This window comes from Ptychodera flava, chromosome 11, assembly GCF_041260155.1.
Source record: "Ptychodera flava strain L36383 chromosome 11, AS_Pfla_20210202, whole genome shotgun sequence".
Classification (NCBI taxonomy): domain Eukaryota; kingdom Metazoa; phylum Hemichordata; class Enteropneusta; family Ptychoderidae; genus Ptychodera; species Ptychodera flava.
In genome coordinates, this window is record NC_091938.1 from 34,041,494 (window position 1) to 34,058,968 (window position 17,475).

Below are 17,475 nucleotides of genomic sequence, written 5' to 3' on the forward strand. Positions count from 1 at the left end.
TTCGAAATCTCAGTTAGTCTGCTAAAGATGCACGTGACTTTTGCAGTTTTAGGCTTAGTGGAAGACAGGCACGTACTTCTCAGCACTAGTCGGGCGAAATTTCATGCAAATGTACGAAGAGATTGAAAGTAAACACCTTAACTAAAATGCCTAGGTTGGATTCGTTGTTTCCAAACTCTTTGAATTTGCTTGAAATATTTCCTATTCGCGACTGTCTCGGAGAAAAGATTATCGAACACTTAATTCCGCACATTTGGTGGCAGCATGATTCATTGGTACAGCCCTGCATAGCTATAAAATACTTTGTATTGCAGTGTATATTTACATGTGTTGTCTGTCAATCCAAATATATCGTACGTTATATCGTTATACACCGAATACCGTTAAACGCAAAGTGTATGGCATGTGTTTAAGTAGCCAAACAACATGTACTTAAGTACATTTTGACATATATGCTCTCAACAATAACGTTGAAACGATGAAAAAAGAAACAATAAAATCATTTATACCATGAACAACTCAACACAAACAACAAAATAGGAAAAAATATACACTGCAAGATATAGAAAATATTTTCTGAGGTCCTCGTTGGTTGAGCACTCTTTAAGGGCCCTATGCCTCAAAATATTATTCATTTTACATGTAACATGTAGTCTTATTAGGCCAACATTTAGGCCTATTAGGGCCAATTATATGGAGTATCGTACGTAATTGGGCCGAACTTAGGGTTTGCTAGGGCAATTTCGTGTACATTGACTTACTTTGCGAAACAAGTCTTTTCGCATCGTAAAACAGATAAAGCTGTTATAACTTCCGTAGAAGTGAATCTGGAATTTCAAGATGTGACCTAGCCAATTTTCTTATATTAATGTGAGCAAGCCTGAGTAAGTCGGCGTTCGTATAAAGTAAGGAAGCTAGGGAGTCCTTTTCGTAAACTATATCCAGTCTGTAAACATACCTATGGGGATGATACGAACTGTCCACCAGCGTGACTAGTCTGCTACGGTTCAAAGTCTCTTGACACGAGCCCAACCCCGCCATACCATTAATACAAGATTGCTGCCCTGGTTTTGGAATTATCTGGCATGGTAAAACTGGGACGCAGTCGCCAAATTTGGTCATTTGTACTACCGCCCGCGGGAGAGTGCGAGAAGGGTGAGCGTCATTTTGGAATACAGAAAGCTGAGAATCTCCAATATATCATTACCTTCTGAACGTTCAACATCCGAACATTGTGTTTACTCCATTGAGTAGTTCAAGGAACAGTAACGATGTCCAATGATACAGAAAGTGCGGCGGGTAGTAGACCGATCACGGAGAAAGGTAAGCCAGTCCCCACTATATTGTTTCGATAACATTGTTGCATCACAGTCGATGAACCAAGCGGCCGGTGAAGTATCTCATATTACAGTTACGCCTCCAGCTGTATGAAGAATCGTCATATTTAATTCACTCAGCTTCAAGGTAGTTTATCGAAACTAGTCGCTTTCAATGGGGCTTTTTAATGCGTCGTTTCGTAGAAGTTCAGTCAAAAGAAGCGGCGCGCTGAAATCAATCGATGACCCGATGAACGCACTACGTATAGCACTCAATGTTTCCGAATACATTTACACCACTCAGTCAGTCTGTCAGTCAGTCACAACAAATAATAAGACGCTAGACGTTTAAAGTTAACTTGTCCATTGAATTCTGCCCTGCAGTCTCAAAGACTTGCGTAAGATCCAGTGAAGTTTTCAATTACAATGACAGAAGTCTCCCCAAGGGATCCTCAAGAATGAATTTACAAAAGGTCAACTCGCCCATAGACCCTCGAGAGTCTGTGTCTTGCCTTAGCCGTGCGTACAATACTGGGTGTTCCGGCGTTGTACGCGTACGGCTAGGCCATGGTGGGAGGCCGTACAACACCGGGAACACACATCATCGTACGCAGGGCTAATCTCGCCTCTACCGCCATGGCATAGTACGTACATTTGTAAATTGTAGTCATTCTTGTTCGGCGTCTGTTCAGAAAATCTGAACATCGCTGTTCCGGGACCGCACGTCCTAAATTTACTTGCAAGACGCCTCCTTGGAAACAATTTCATCTCGTTTGAGAACTTTTGCACAAAATGTTTCGACCCCCACGTAGCCAATATGAATACATGTATTTACAAAATATTTTTAATACTATCGAAAACTAAGCTTATCATTCATAACAATCAATAGAATTTAATTTGTTCTTCTACTGAGATGCAGGCGTGGGATTTTCGGGAATTTAAGGTCACATATGTTGCCTTTGTAGTTCTGTATGCTTTTACAGTAACTGGAAAACACTGTTTAAAGTTTTCAGTATGTCTGTATTCCATATTCATGATATTGCATGTTCTGATATTTCTTCAACTCTTCAAGCCCAGACTTGTAAATGTTTGGAGAATAGAAAGTGTGATCATAAATGTGAAAGTGTCAAAACTATCTGTGTTTTCAAACCAGGACATGCTGCAGGCAGGGATGCTGATACATTTAAGAATAATGCATTTGGTGAATCAAGTGGAATTATTTTTCAGCATTTTTATACAAGGAAGATATTGGAGTTAATTGAATTGATTTAAAAACAAGTTAAATATTTTATGGCTTATGTCTCTGCGTGGTATATGTGTCTAAGATCAATATCTGTTTCCAGTCGGATGGCATTGTCAGATTTCTTAAACACATTATTGCAGCAACATATGTTTCAGTATTTATTGTATTGGCCCATGTGCACAGTGCAAATATTGACGCATTCAACACATTTATGTGAATCTGTAGAAGTGCTTAGCAAAAGACAAAGCGACTTGATATTCATAGTATCCAATGAACTTGTGCTTGCAACCTTTTCCCTAGCCAACTTTGTTGAAAGGGATCTTGCTGTGTGCATAGTGCACAGTATTTACTGCGTCTGTTTGTTTGTCTTTGCATTTCTCCAAATTGTGACCAAAATGGAAGAAATCACTTTCATATTTGCAGTTTTGATTTTAGGTTTCATGCATTTGAGTGTCACTGGGAATCCAGTACATCACTGGCACCAAGTTAACACTACTGTACTAACCGACATTTTTCAGGCTGTGATAGGGAACTGCCCACAGTAAGACACAAAATTTGGAAACAAAATCGGCAACTCTCTGAAAAGTGGGATAAAGTTGCTGTGCTGAAATAATCCAGTCAGCAGATTTAAGTCTTTCTATTGATACATTCAAGTCAGGTAGATTTTGTTATGGAAGAAATACTGCTTTCTTTTTGAAGCAGTAACTTCACTCCAAAGAATATGGTAGAGTGTTTTAGGCAGACTTTGTTAAAAGTAGTGGTGTGGTAGATAAAGGAACTGGAGTCAAATCTTTGCCGTTATTTATAATTACAAATTGTTACATAACATCTGTTGGCATAACACCTTAAATGTATATTCACTGTTTTGGTATGTTAGGGAGCACTCACCATAGGTGAGTGTGAGAAGTTAATAGAATTCTTCATAAATTCAGAAATATATCACTGAATGACCATCTTGATAGCAAAAATGCACAATCTTACAATACATGCAGGTTTTGTTCCAAAATTGATAACGATACTGCCATACAACTTTTTTAAATTGACATATATACCTGAGAATTTCTCCCGATTGCCTGCCAAGTTTTCTCAATCAAATACATCCTCATTCCTTTTTAGTCCTATTTCTCTTCAGTATTTCTATTTGTCTTACATATCCTCCCATTCATCACATTGTGAGAATCAAATACGAAAACTATTCTTTCATTATTGAGCAATTTTAGAGTATGCACAACTTACATAAATTTTTCCAACCTCATCTATAGCTCCTTCCATAGTTTTGTGTAATTTCAGTGAATGTGTCAATCAAATATAATACAGTTGCAATTGGCTAATCGTCAAAATAGTGATTTGTTGATTGTCTTAAGCTTGTTTACAGTATTCAAACACATCCCTAGACACAGAAAACATCAACTTCAAGGTATTGAACATTCTTGATGATGAAATCAAAACTGTGCAGCTGTACAGGTAAATGTATAGGTAAAGGAAGACTTGTGTAAACACTTTTTTTAAAAAATACCGCTTTTCTTTTCTGTCATCATACTGAATAGATGACGAGTGACATTTCCATATGTAGTTTCGGTAAACTCTAGCTAGTACTCCAAGCCAAAAGGCAAAATACATAATTTTACATTACTGGTTACTATCACAGCTATGAGTTACCAGTATTGTATTTTGCCTTTTCGCTTGAAGTACTACGAAGAGTTTACAGAAACTACTGTATCAAAATGTCACAAGTCATCTATACTTTTCCAACACAAATCATTTGTTTTACTGATATATCTTGGTTTTGAGTAATTTGAACAAACATTGGCATGTGAGTAACACATGTCAGAATTATTATTCCTGCCTTTCTGTTACAAAATGTTGAAAGCATTCCTGTTGAAACATGAAAGTATTTTCCAATACAATATCAAATACCGATACATGCCAAATTAAATCAGTGAATATTCAGCATATAGATGAGTGCTACTGGAATTTGAAGAATCCCAACAATACCTGCAATATTCAGTAATAAAGAGTTATTTTTCTGTTGTCACCATTGTCTCCTATAAAATCAGTATTGAAAAGTTTCTTGATACTAACAAAACTCAATTTTTTTTTCCACTCTCATGAAAATCAGAAGCAAAGCTATAATATGGCATTTCAGTATTTCTGTAAGCATCTTGGTACAATTAAATGGCCCCAAACAAAAAGTTAAATAAGGAAAGGGAATAATACAAAGTCATTACCCTTTTAAGATCAATGTTATTGGTCCATGAAAGTGTTTACTGGCTTGTTGGGGAATCCCTTTCTTCTATTGACATTGTGACTATAAAAGTGCTATATTGATTGGTTTAGAGAATGCCTTGACCTCTGAGGTCACTAACTTCAAACCAATGAGATTTGAGCTAATCTTGCTGCAAACATTTTAGTATTTAAACAAGTTTAAAAAGCTGACAACAGTGTGATCATTCAGTCATGTCATTCTGGTTTTATGGTATAATAAGGTACTGTATCTGTATACATGACCATACCCTTACAGTGCCAGAGCTGTACAAGGTAGTTCCGAAATAAAATTCCGGACTTTCAAAAAACTGAGCCAATAAAAAAATTACTCTATAAAAGCTTTGACTAAAATGAGCCTCCACAAGTGGTAGGTGAAAAGGATATTGTAAAAGTTTAAGAGTTCCCAAAATGTGTCCCCAATTCTACCTAAATTTAGAAATGAGCTATTACAAAGTATTTTTGACTTTGTATTCTGATGCATACATATGGAACTAGATACTTAACAACTTCCACTTTTCATACAAGTATTGTAACCTAGCAACCACTGAAGTGGTATAACCCTAGTACTGTTTCTTAAATAACTTTCATGTACATGTATACACTTTTACACACATTACTATTAAGTACCTGTATACATACCATAGTAACGGCTTTATCACCAAGCACATACATACCGGGAATGTGTCAATTGTAGATGACTTCCCGGATGTTTTATAAGACCACACCATGGTCTGCTATGACCATAAATCAAACACATTTAATGTTACTGTTTATCAAACCAAACAAAGGCTGCTTACATCAAAATTAAATGTGTAAATTCTTTTGTACCTGTAGCTCATTCATTATTATGTGTTCAAATGTACTCATAAATTTTCATCTTCCATATTGAAACAAAATGCATAAAATCAATTCTCTGATTGATGGCAAGGCATAGAGTCAATGAAAGCCGTAAAAATCTGTCAGCACTGATAATGTCGGCAGTTATTAACCAAATCCATTAAATTGCAAATTATAGTTTAAACATTAATATTATGCTGAAACTGCAAATTACATCAAAGGAATGTTTCATTGAATTGTCGTTGTCACTCATTCCCGTAGGACCTGTTTATCTGAAATAGGCTAGGGAAATCTCTTTACTGATTAATCCTTAATGGTTTCAATAGTGAATAACTGGTGATTGCAGTGTCTGTGTATGACAGCATTTACCGCTGAAGTGACAACTCACAACCATTCTGCAGTCAAGTAGCATCAGACTCATCTAGGTTGCATTGAGGGTCATCTCAGAGATACGTGATCAGTGAAGCATATACCACAACAGTGTCTGGAAGGTCAAAGGTGCTGATTGGTCACATTGGTTTGTAGGTTTTGCTGTGTTTCAGTGCTGCCTTGTCCTCTAAGAATACTGGTATATTTACTCTACAATTACATGTTTAGAAATGTGAACAGTTGCAAGATTCCTTTTCTTTCCCTACTGTACCAGTACCTGTTTGTTGCAGACTTTTGGCAACACTGTACAGCATTTTGATTGAATGTACATTTATAGTACAAAGGACAAACAACATCAATTTATAATACAGTCACATTTTTTTAATGATGATAGAATTAAAGGGTGGGAGTAAAAAAATGATAATAATGTAGTAAGGAGTATACGGTATTTCTTAGATGTATCACTGTCACTCCAGTGATCCTGAATACATCAACATATGGTTGCCCTAAGGAGTTCACAATTACTGGTATTAAATAATTAATTACTGCATAGGATGTGCAGTGTAAAGCTGTGTTGATATCAATTATGGAAGATGAACTTTTCAACATCACTCTAGGGGGTCTATTACAGTCAGTTGAGTAACAAAAGATTGATAACAGTTTTTTAAGCACTGAAGATTGCATAACATGCTTTGCCTGGAGGGTTTAGATAACCAGCTTTATCTGAACTAGGCTAGGGAAATCTGTAACAATCTGTAAACAGTGTATTTTAGTTTGTTGACTTTATTCAGACTTGAAGAGGTTCAATTAAAGCTATCATCTCACAGTTCCTATAGAGAGAACATCACTTATATTTTATGATAGACTATTAGAGATCTTTTGACTCAATGAGGATGGCAAGAATCATAATTTGCTAATTTTTTTTTTCAACGATTTGGCATACTTTTGTAGAGTGCAGAGTAGACAGAATTTTGCTCCTTGTGTTAGCCCTAAACTCTTCACTGTTCAATTTTTAGATTTGTATTTTTGAAAGGTGTGGTAAGACTGCAAAATTTTTTAAACAGTTTGCTTTAAAACTTCTGATCTGTCAGTGATATGTGAAAGCCTCAAGAAATACATGCAACAGCACCTAACTTGCATAATGATGAATGTCGACATTATTTTATGTCCACTTTAAAGAAAGAAACAGCATTTCAAGTTTTTATGAGATGAAAGTTAAATTTATACAATACGCATGCAGGCAGTTAAGTTGACCCTTATAACCCTCAAACAAACTCTCGTCAATGTAAAATGTGTTTTAAGAGGTACATTAAAAATATTGCTGCTGGAATTGCAGTTGTATAATACAGTGATAAGGATATCAGTGATGTCAGGGCTTTACGGAGAGTAGAACCTGAAGGTAAACCTTGGTAATTTATGACATGTACATGTACATGTATGCCAATATGTGTGGAATAGTATCTTCAAAGCACATTGTTGTCATTTATTCAGAACGTGTCGTGTATTTCTAGTAGCACATGACATATCCTTAGGCCTTCAGACCTAAAACTTTTTTGTATTTTTGAAAATCACTCATGACTTCACCAATTTTTGCTGGTTTTTTTGATGAGTCACACTCCATTGATAAAAGTTTGTGACCTATCTATCTTATCTCCTGAATGCATTTATGCTAAGTGAAACATTTTCTGTGCCTGTTAGAAAACCTTACACCTTGCCAGAACACCTTCAATTGCCCAATCATAATTGCTCCGTAGAAGCTGTTATATACATATCCAGTAGAATACTGAAGAAGGAAAATTATTACTGAGGAAGGAAATTTCTATCAGCTTTTCAAGTTGTCAGTTAAATGTGAAAATGGATAATCCTTTCATTCTAAAGCAACAACATTATGACAATGATAAAGTAAGGAAAGATGGAAAACATGGACAGAAGGGGTGGACCTTATGACCAGTACTGTGCTGAAACACAGTGCTGCACATGTAAACTTGAAACTCTTTACAGCAAAGATGATCTGCATGAATATGCCTATTAAGTGGCTGATAGTTCTGATAGCTGTGCCGGTGTCATCACGGACATCCCCTAGCTTGATGAAAACACTCCAGTTAACATTTAGGGCAGGCCTTTGAAATAGGATTATAAGGTGATAGTTCCACCTGGATTAGTTTACACTATGATGCTAATTTGTTTTTAACCTTTGAACCCTGGAGGGGACAGAGCGGAGTCCGTGACCATACATATAGAATTAGTTTTGTCATTGATAGGAATTTGAAGACAGTGGGTCTTGAGATATTGCATTGATCAAGATCATGTTAGATAATGTACATTGATTAATTAGAAATATTTTGATTTAATTTCTTCAAATTTTTATGTACATGTTATTTGTTAAAATTGGCAAAGCAGTACTTACTCTTAGATCTGTTGATTGCCACATCGTACACTGTAAGTTACGTGTGCTCTTTATTATTTTTCATCATACATTTTGACCCAATGCATTGAGGAACTTACTGCAATATCTTTGATTCCATAAAGCCTTCCAGATTTTCACATATGTACCACTATCAAACTGGTTCTATGAGAGATAATTCTTTCAATATTGATCAACATTATTTCAACTTCAAGGAAAGTAACCAAGAACATTCAGAATTGTCAGGCATCACAAATGCTCTCAAGTTAATTATTAATTATAGCTGACACATACTGCAGAAAGATTGTTTTTCTGTGAAGTGTAAGACACTCACATCATAGACAATGCATTGTCATTAGGATTCATTAAATAGCAACTGCTCCATGTACGTGCATACCGATATTTATTTAAAGAATCAAAGTTTGAAAATACACTGTTTAATACAGTTGTACAAAGTACAGGTAATATCATGCCACTTTATCATGATAGTGTACTCATGACTCAGTCAACTTTACTACACTATTTGCTGTAACATTTTTTAATCTCAGTAAAAGGGCGTTCACGTCTTTTAATTGTTATCTGGATAAAATTATCACAAAGAGATAGAGCTCTGTAGCCTGGATGCTTTACCAACAACAAGGAAGACCCAATGAGTTTCTAATGAACAATTATGATAGACCAGTTAATCGACTCAAAGTGTGGACAGACAAAAGTCACATGTCACTATGAAAAGCCTTTGAAACCCTTTGCTAGAACTGGAAGAACACAAATCATTGCATGCAGATTTATGAAAAGAATAAAGATCACTACTACATTGAATGATGAACATTTTGATCTGTCTATGTTGTTACTCAGAAGATGTTACCAACCATCCAATATGAAATACATTCACACGTACATGTAGCTCCTCTGATCCATTGGAGTACAGTTCAAATGTTTCATATGCAATCTTCAAAGTTGACAACTTTCACTGATTGTTTTTCATGAATATAGTGTTATCCACATTGACAATTATAGCTGTGTTAGGATGAGTGTACTTTTTTCAGGTTGAAAAATAATTCAGTACTTGCATTATGATTTACAGCCAATATCTTACTTGTAAGTTGTTCTGCGGCAGTACAGTAGATATACATTTATATCGTTGTTCATTCAACACAAATATAAACAAAGTCAAAATCAGAAAGAATTTCTCGTACAGTTAAAATTTGAAAGAATTTCTCATACAGTTAAAATTTATTAAATATTTATGTGTGGATAGAAAAAGACAATTTTAAATCTGACTGCTAAATGAGCTATTCGGTTGTTGACTTGAAGTGTATAAACAATATCATCACAGGCATTTCATTTTCGGCAAATGCATTGGTAACCATATCAACATATGTCTATTGCCATAGTTACAAAGAGGCATTTTCTCCAGAATGTATGCTGTTGCTAAGAGACCTGTCAAGTATGCCAGTATCTCCTCAGACAACCGCCCATTAAGTGAACAAAAAGATGAGTTATTAAAACTGATTACTCAACTAAACCAACACTATCACTATCAAAGCAAAGGCCTGTCCATGGTTTCACTTCCAGTAAACCACATTTTGCGTGTTTCTTTTTACCAGGAAACAAATTCAAGGTTATAATTCCCATCAAAGTTTTTACACATCTTGCCCTTCTACCGGTACTCACCATATCGTTGAAAACACCAATGATGCTGTTTTTCTTTCAAATGCACTTGTATGGAATGTGAATTATGTCTCTTAAACTTGAAAGGTGGTTGTGAAATACAATTAGATGTCATCATTAATATTACTTAGGATATGAAAGTTGGGAGGACCGTACGCAGAACCATAGATACCATCGTTTAGGGGGTTAATGTTACAAATTTCCATTTGTTCGATTTCAGGATATTGACAAACATGCTCTGGACAAAATTTGTGAGCAAGTTGGAAAAATCATTACTGAATGCAAGCATGCTGTTGATGTAATAACAAAGTGAAACAAAGACACTTATTCATATAAAATAATGAATAACTGTACAATACAAAATTATTCAAAGTGACAGGGGTGACAAGATGGTGTTTCCTGATATAAAAAAATTGTGTGGGAGTTAAAAATATGTAAACTGAATACAGACATGTTTTTTATGTCCTGTGTTGATATAATCATATATAAAAGTACACATCTTAGTGGTAAATGTACAATACAAAGAAAAAACATGAGATGACATACTTTTGTCATCAGAATTTATATGTCAATCGATAAAATTTGTGTATGAATTGAGGACAAAACCACTGAATTCAATAGAATTTAATATGAACCCTGGATACAGATTCATAGTCATGTTGTAATCAGGGAATTTAAAGCAAGTTTATACCTGTAGTTGAAAATCAAATATAAAATTAGCAGCGGTCTTTTGATTTATGATAAAAAGAAATATTTAGCAAATCAAAATAGCCACAGCAATGGATTATTCACAAATAAAATATAAAGTTTCAATGATATGAGGATGGTTTAGTTTTGCTAGTCAAATAAAGCTTTCATTTTGTCTTCAGGCATGACATCAGTCTCCATTCTATTAGCCTGTCATTACATCATAGTGATTTCATTTTACAACCAGTGATACATGTAGAAGACAGCAGTAGTATTCATTTATCTTGCATGTAATTAGATTGAAATTTCCTGAGGAGATTTAACATGAAAACATATTTATAAATCTGATTAAAATTTAAATATCAAACAAAGATCTGAAAAGATAAAATTCACTGAATACTGAAGAGGATGACGGTGTCCCAGGTCACTGGATGGTACGTGGCATTATAGGTTTAACCTTTCACCCCTCTATTACCAATGAAGAAGTCACTGGATGGTGGCATTACAGCTTTAACCTTTCACCCCTCCTTTACCAATGAACAAGTCCAGTCACTGTGATATTTTCTCAGACCAGATAAAAGATCAGTTCTTCAAAGGATTTTCACGAAAGAAAGAGTTGTACAGGCTTTATCCAATGGCATCATGTCTAAATTTCAGCTTGATGTACCGGTATAGTAAATTTTTGCGTTAAGATGCAGAAAAAATATTACGTTAACAGATTTGAGAATGTGATAGCGACCGTTTAATTATTTAGTTCAATTTATCTATTTAAAGCATCCATCAATTAAACTAGACTTGATATGAGTGTACAATGAATTAACTGAGAGATTATGGTTACTTATGGTGTAAGTCATACATTTTTCCTGGAGTGCAAATTAACGGCACTTATAGGATATTTGTTTTTAGGCACTTATTCAACAATTTTATGCCAATAAAAGTAAAAAAGTAATTGTATTTCAAACAACTAGTAAACGCATGTGGAGTAAACTTAGCTTCCTATCAGAGAGCTGACATCGTAGTTGAAAATGAAAAAAGTGAAAATTAACAGCATTGAATTTGGTTTGCATTATTAACATGATTTAACAAAGTTGCAATGACTGTATGACAGTCAGCGGTTTACACCTGTTATGATAATTACCGTCTCAGTTTGTAGCTGTAATGGCAATCATTATACATTTCATTTACTTTTAGTTATCTGGAGCAAGTTCAAGGTGTTTATACAAAGTCTGGAGAGTATTAATGTACTAAATAGTGTGACTGATCTTGGGTTTAGGAATTGACCAGTCATGAATTTTCAAGTGTATTGATGTCATAAAACACTCACATTGTGAGGTATTTATTATAAGATATACTTCTGTACAGAGTGACCCTACAGTACACCGAAAAGTAATTTTATACAGTGATGAAAATAAGTTTGGGTGATTGTTGTTCAACGTTTTTATGAAATTTAACAGAACTGTTTGATAACAGCTAATTTTATGACTTTTCAGTGAAGCCAGTAAATATTTGAATACACGTAACAACTCATTTTATGACTGTCAATACAGCCAGCATATGTTTTAATGGCAACTAATTTATAATTTATGATTTTCAATGCGGCTAGCAAATATTTTGATAGCAGCTAATTTATAATTTATGTTTTTTTTTCAATGCAGGTAACAGCATGTATTTCAATAACTTCATAAAATTAGCCATTACAACTGTACATAGTGTGGTATTATTGTCACAGATATAGATGTACTATGTCTTTCTGCATCTTTATCATCATGACAAGCATGAAAGAACAAACATTTTACACAGAAATTTCTGTTATGATTTCATTAATACAATTGTTGTCTTTGACAAAACAACTCATTGTATGTTCCTTCCATATACTTTGCTTCTTTTCCACAGTCAGTGTAAAACCTTGGTACTGAAGGGAAAGGAAGGAGTGACTATGAATGTAAAAAGGAATTAGGAAAGTGAGGGGTTGTAAGACCATTATATCTCCATGATTCCATGAATAGTCTGACAGCTTTTCAACATTAATGTGACATCACATGGCCAACAAGTTGACTTGCAGTAGAACCTGAAAAAGAAATTTTTATTAGGACCTTGTTCAAATATACAAATGACCATTTCTTAAAGTCACCAAAATTTACGACAGCAAGTTTTTCATCATTAGTTGATAAAACCTAGTAACCTATCTTAATGCTCTTGCCATTGGTTTTCTTTTGTATCTGATTGTAAAGTGTGGATGTGTTGTGACCTTTGACCTATGTGGTCCACAGTGACAGGTACACATGGAATCAACGAGTTGAGCTATGTAAAAGTTCAGAAAAACAGTAAAAATTATTATTGTCTTGAAGTGAATAATTTGAAGTCTTCACATTTTTGAAATTCTAATAAAAATTCAAAATTGTAGATTTTACTATTATTGATCATTATAAAATCACAGCTTTCTTTTTGAATCAGTACAGTTCAATACTCAATGCATGGGTGTAGTGTAAATTCTCATATTTGGACTAACACATTTTTCTAAAGAGACCTACATTTGTATGTAAACACAATCTGATGGAACAGCTGTTACTCATGTCATGAAATGACAGCCTTTCTCTGTTATGATTGAAAGTATAATAAGAGTGAACAAACGGCGAAAATCAGTTGAAAGAGATGTGGGATTTTAAAGTCATCCATTAAAGTCTTAATATATTTACATTTTATATCCATCACTATTTGAATACGCACATTGAAAAGTCATTTTTATCGAGGAATAATTTGCATATATTTATTTGCTTACATTTATTATTTAAACATTTGTGTTAAACTGGAAAAAAGTTGATTCAACAGAACAAAATTCCTGACTTTCAAATCTTTAATGCCAAACACCGGTCAGATTAATGATGGCTTCATAAATCCTTTAATCTGGCAGTTTTTTCAGCATTTCCGTGGTGTTAAACATGCCTTCCAACATTTTCACAATATATACATGTATATAGTCTTTACAATGCGTGGAACAGTAACCAGTACTGATTTGAAAAGAATTCTCCTTTTTGAAAAAAACCAACATCTGACCAGTGTGATACATTGATCCTTATAAGGCTAAGGGTTAATCTACAGACATGTTTGCCGTAGGTGTGCCAGGTACTGTCCAGTGACCTGATCCATGCTGTGTTGTTTTATGACTGTGTGTGCACTGTCATGCACACACAGTTGTTTATACATGATGAGTGACTTATGCCACTGTTAGGTCTGACTTCTAAGGCAATTGATCATTACAGATTACCCAACATATGGATACATGTAGTTATATGGCTGGGATAAAAGAATCAGAATATATTGTGAAACAGGTATACATGTACTTGCATGAATTGACTGTAATAGTGGACAGTTAAATCCAACGTACAACAAAGGTCATCACATACATGCATGTAGGTTTTGCATACAAGTTCAAACATACTTAAGACCTAGGTCAGAAGATAACGATGATGACTCAGTCGCATCTACTGTACTGATGACCTCAACGGCCTTTATCTTGATGATGCTCTGATGACCTAAAAATACCTCCTCCACTGAGCAACTGGCTGTGTTCTGTATTTTGAGATAGTACGGGTAAATTGCGGTAAACATGTAGCCACACTCTAATGATAGCAAAGTTCATATAAAGTACATGTGAGGTGACGTGTGATCTTTCAGAACAGTTGTGTCTGAAATTTTTAGAGCAACATTAGCCTTATTATTTACTCACCGTGATCTCACTGATACATGACACATCTGTCATCAGGATTCAGCAATCAATCAGCATTTACAAGAAACCACAGCAAATCATCAGAATATACATTTTACCTGGTGTTCAACTTGTCTGTTCAAATTGTGTATGTTTGTCATTGTTAACAAATGAATTTTAGTCTGGTTTTCAATTTCAACATGTATTTGACAAGAAAATTATTGCATGTGATAAACGATGTGGTGTATTTGCAAGACATACTTTGCATGTCAAAAAATACATTTGGCACAAAGAAAAAAATTCATACTTCTGAAACAAAAAAATGATGAAAATATTATCACACATAGCAGTTGACCTGTTGGCTGTGATTAACTCATGATGTATCTGCCACATGATATTGAAGCTAACATATATATTTAAAGTTTTAAATTGATAAACTAGGATCATCTGTCTGTCTGGTAAAATTCTAGACAGACGCTTGCTGTTGTGGCCTTCACTTGCTGAGGCAATGCAGCTTCAATGCCTTCAGCTCTTACCCTCAAACTTCCAAATTCCAGTCACGATTGTGAGAACATGTGTAATTTGTACTTATTCCATGGAAAATGGCACAGTGGCAATGTCAGTATTCTATGCAAAGAAGGCATAGGCACTGTTGACAATGACAGTGTAATAAAATTCCATTATGGCAAACTGCTAAGAACCCCAATTTCTTTTCTTTTCACTATTTTGTTTTTCTTTCTCCTTTTCTATCATGGCAGACAAAGTGGTTTCAGAATTAAAGAAAGGCATAAAGTTGACCAAAATCCGTGGACGAAAACCGTTTGAGAGAACATACAAGTTGGATGATGACGCAGTTTATTTGGAATGGGCTCCAACCAGAAAATCCCCAAATGACAACAGATGTAAGTATTTCATGACTGGAAATGTCCACTATGGTAACTGAAAATCACATTCATCACATACATGTATATACAGTACTTGACAGTGCTATTGTTACCGTCAATACATTTTTGTAATGATACAAAACATCAAAGGAATCTCACATTGAACTACATCAAAAGATCAAATAGCTAAATGTATATACTGGTATATGTGCATTTTTAATGACAGGAGAGATGTAGTGATTTAATTTGTTCATCTTAAATGGATGTATTATGGTGTATTATGCAGAATACATTTGTTTACCATGTTTACTTGTGTTATACAGTGTACTGTGCAAAGTGCTGCTTTGTTCACAGTTTGGCATTTTATATGACATCAGACATTACATTGGTGCCAAATGCTATTTATTTGGTGCTCAATTTTATGCAGACTTGTTCAGTTTTTCGATTCAATCATGTAGATCTGAATTAAATTTACTCTGTTAGGCTAGTATATATGAACTATTAAAGATTATTCTTTGCGTTTTTAATAGTCTTCAACTCTCACCAGCAAATTTCTTCATATGCATGTACAGCACCAGGCTCAGTTAGCACCATTGATTGGAATAGATTTATATAATACATTGTAGTTTTATACAATGACCATGAGGAAGCTAGTTACATGTATACAACGCCAATTTATAATAATTATAGTGGTGTCCAGGCCCTGTATTTCAAATCATTCAACCATGTTAATGTTTTATAGTTTTTCTTTGAAATCTTCCGTGTCACTATTCTGTTCTCATGATCAGAAGTGCTTCAGAGACAGTAATTTGATGATCTGAGACACCACAGTGGTCTAGGCTTCTTTCATGAGTTGTTCGTCATTTCTGATCTCTGTCCGCAGCTTCACTGGCTCTTACCACCACTGACTGCAAGTTGATGTTGTACAAGTTTTTCTCAGTGCTACCTAATGTAGTATATATTGTCTTTGAGAATCTGCAGCTACATGTACATGTAGCAGGCAGTATTTGAAGCAACCTAATAAAAACATACATGTAGATTTGTAATTGAGTAAAATATTGATATTTTTTTACTATCAAACTTTGTTTGATCTTTGCTTTATTTGTTCATTCACACTTAAAATAACTTCATCAAAGTATAAGTGTAATACAGGTACCAGTATGGCGCAGTGTGATGTAAATTTTGCTGATATTTATCCAATTCTGTTAGCCATAGCATGTGAGGAGCACGTTTTCAGCTGATAATGTGAGATTATGCAAATCTAGAATCTGCCAAATGAAATGATTTACCCCCTCGTTACACAAAGGTTATTGATAAACTATATCACAAGGCAAAATGAAAAAAAAATCTATGTTATCTGAAACCCAAAGTAAACTAACCATAAATATTTTTATTGTTTTATTGGTATTTCAGTAGTTGCTGCTATTGTTACGTATTTATCTTTCTTTGACAGCCGGAGAATGTAATTTTTAATAATAATAATAATAATAATAATAATAATCTTTATTACCCTTAATCATATTAATATTACAACTAATTATTTGAAAGTGATGTCACAACTTTCAAAATGCAGAAGAGCGTGACAAAATGGCAATACAGTAGTGGACAGCTGGTGTTATGTCAGGTCAGATATTCTAAAAGGTCATGAAAGGTCAACCAGGCTGAGTTGGGGACAATAACCCACATGTTGAAAGCCATCAGCTTGGTTGCTTTAGTTATTGGCTGTCACAGCAGGAAAGAATATCAGCTTGTATGTCATTACATGTGAATACAAAATACTGGTGTCAGATGTTAGCACAATTATGCCTTTAAGTAATGTAGCTTTTAGCCCTTTGAGTGCCAAAGTCACTTTTTGTCACCCTTATAAAATATGCCTCAGTCAATTTTTTCAGATTTTTGCTTAAACTTTGATAAAACAACTGTAGCCAATGAAATGTGATGTCCATTCAGTCTAAAATTATCAGAAAAATTACAGAAGAGTTTATAAAAATTGGTAAAATATGCTCTAAAATTTAGGTTGGAGAAATTACAGCACTCAAAGGGTTAACTTTATGAAACTTCTGTTAACCATAAAGTCTTTTACCAACACCACT

At 34.5% G+C, this 17,475-nt stretch overlaps 1 protein-coding gene across 1 annotated transcript in view; it reads left to right on the top strand.

Annotated features, from left to right (window-relative positions):
* The first annotated feature begins 920 nt into the window (after window positions 1-920).
* LOC139144133 (1-phosphatidylinositol 4,5-bisphosphate phosphodiesterase delta-1-like) overlaps window positions 921-17,475 on the top strand; it is a 44,825-nt gene continuing 28,270 nt past the window's right edge. The window contains exons 1-2 of the mRNA XM_070714792.1: window positions 921-1,323; window positions 15,257-15,400. Of these exons, the coding sequence (XP_070570893.1) occupies window positions 1,272-1,323; window positions 15,257-15,400 (196 nt within the window). The 5' untranslated portion in view covers window positions 921-1,271. The remainder of the gene's footprint in view (window positions 1,324-15,256; window positions 15,401-17,475) is intronic.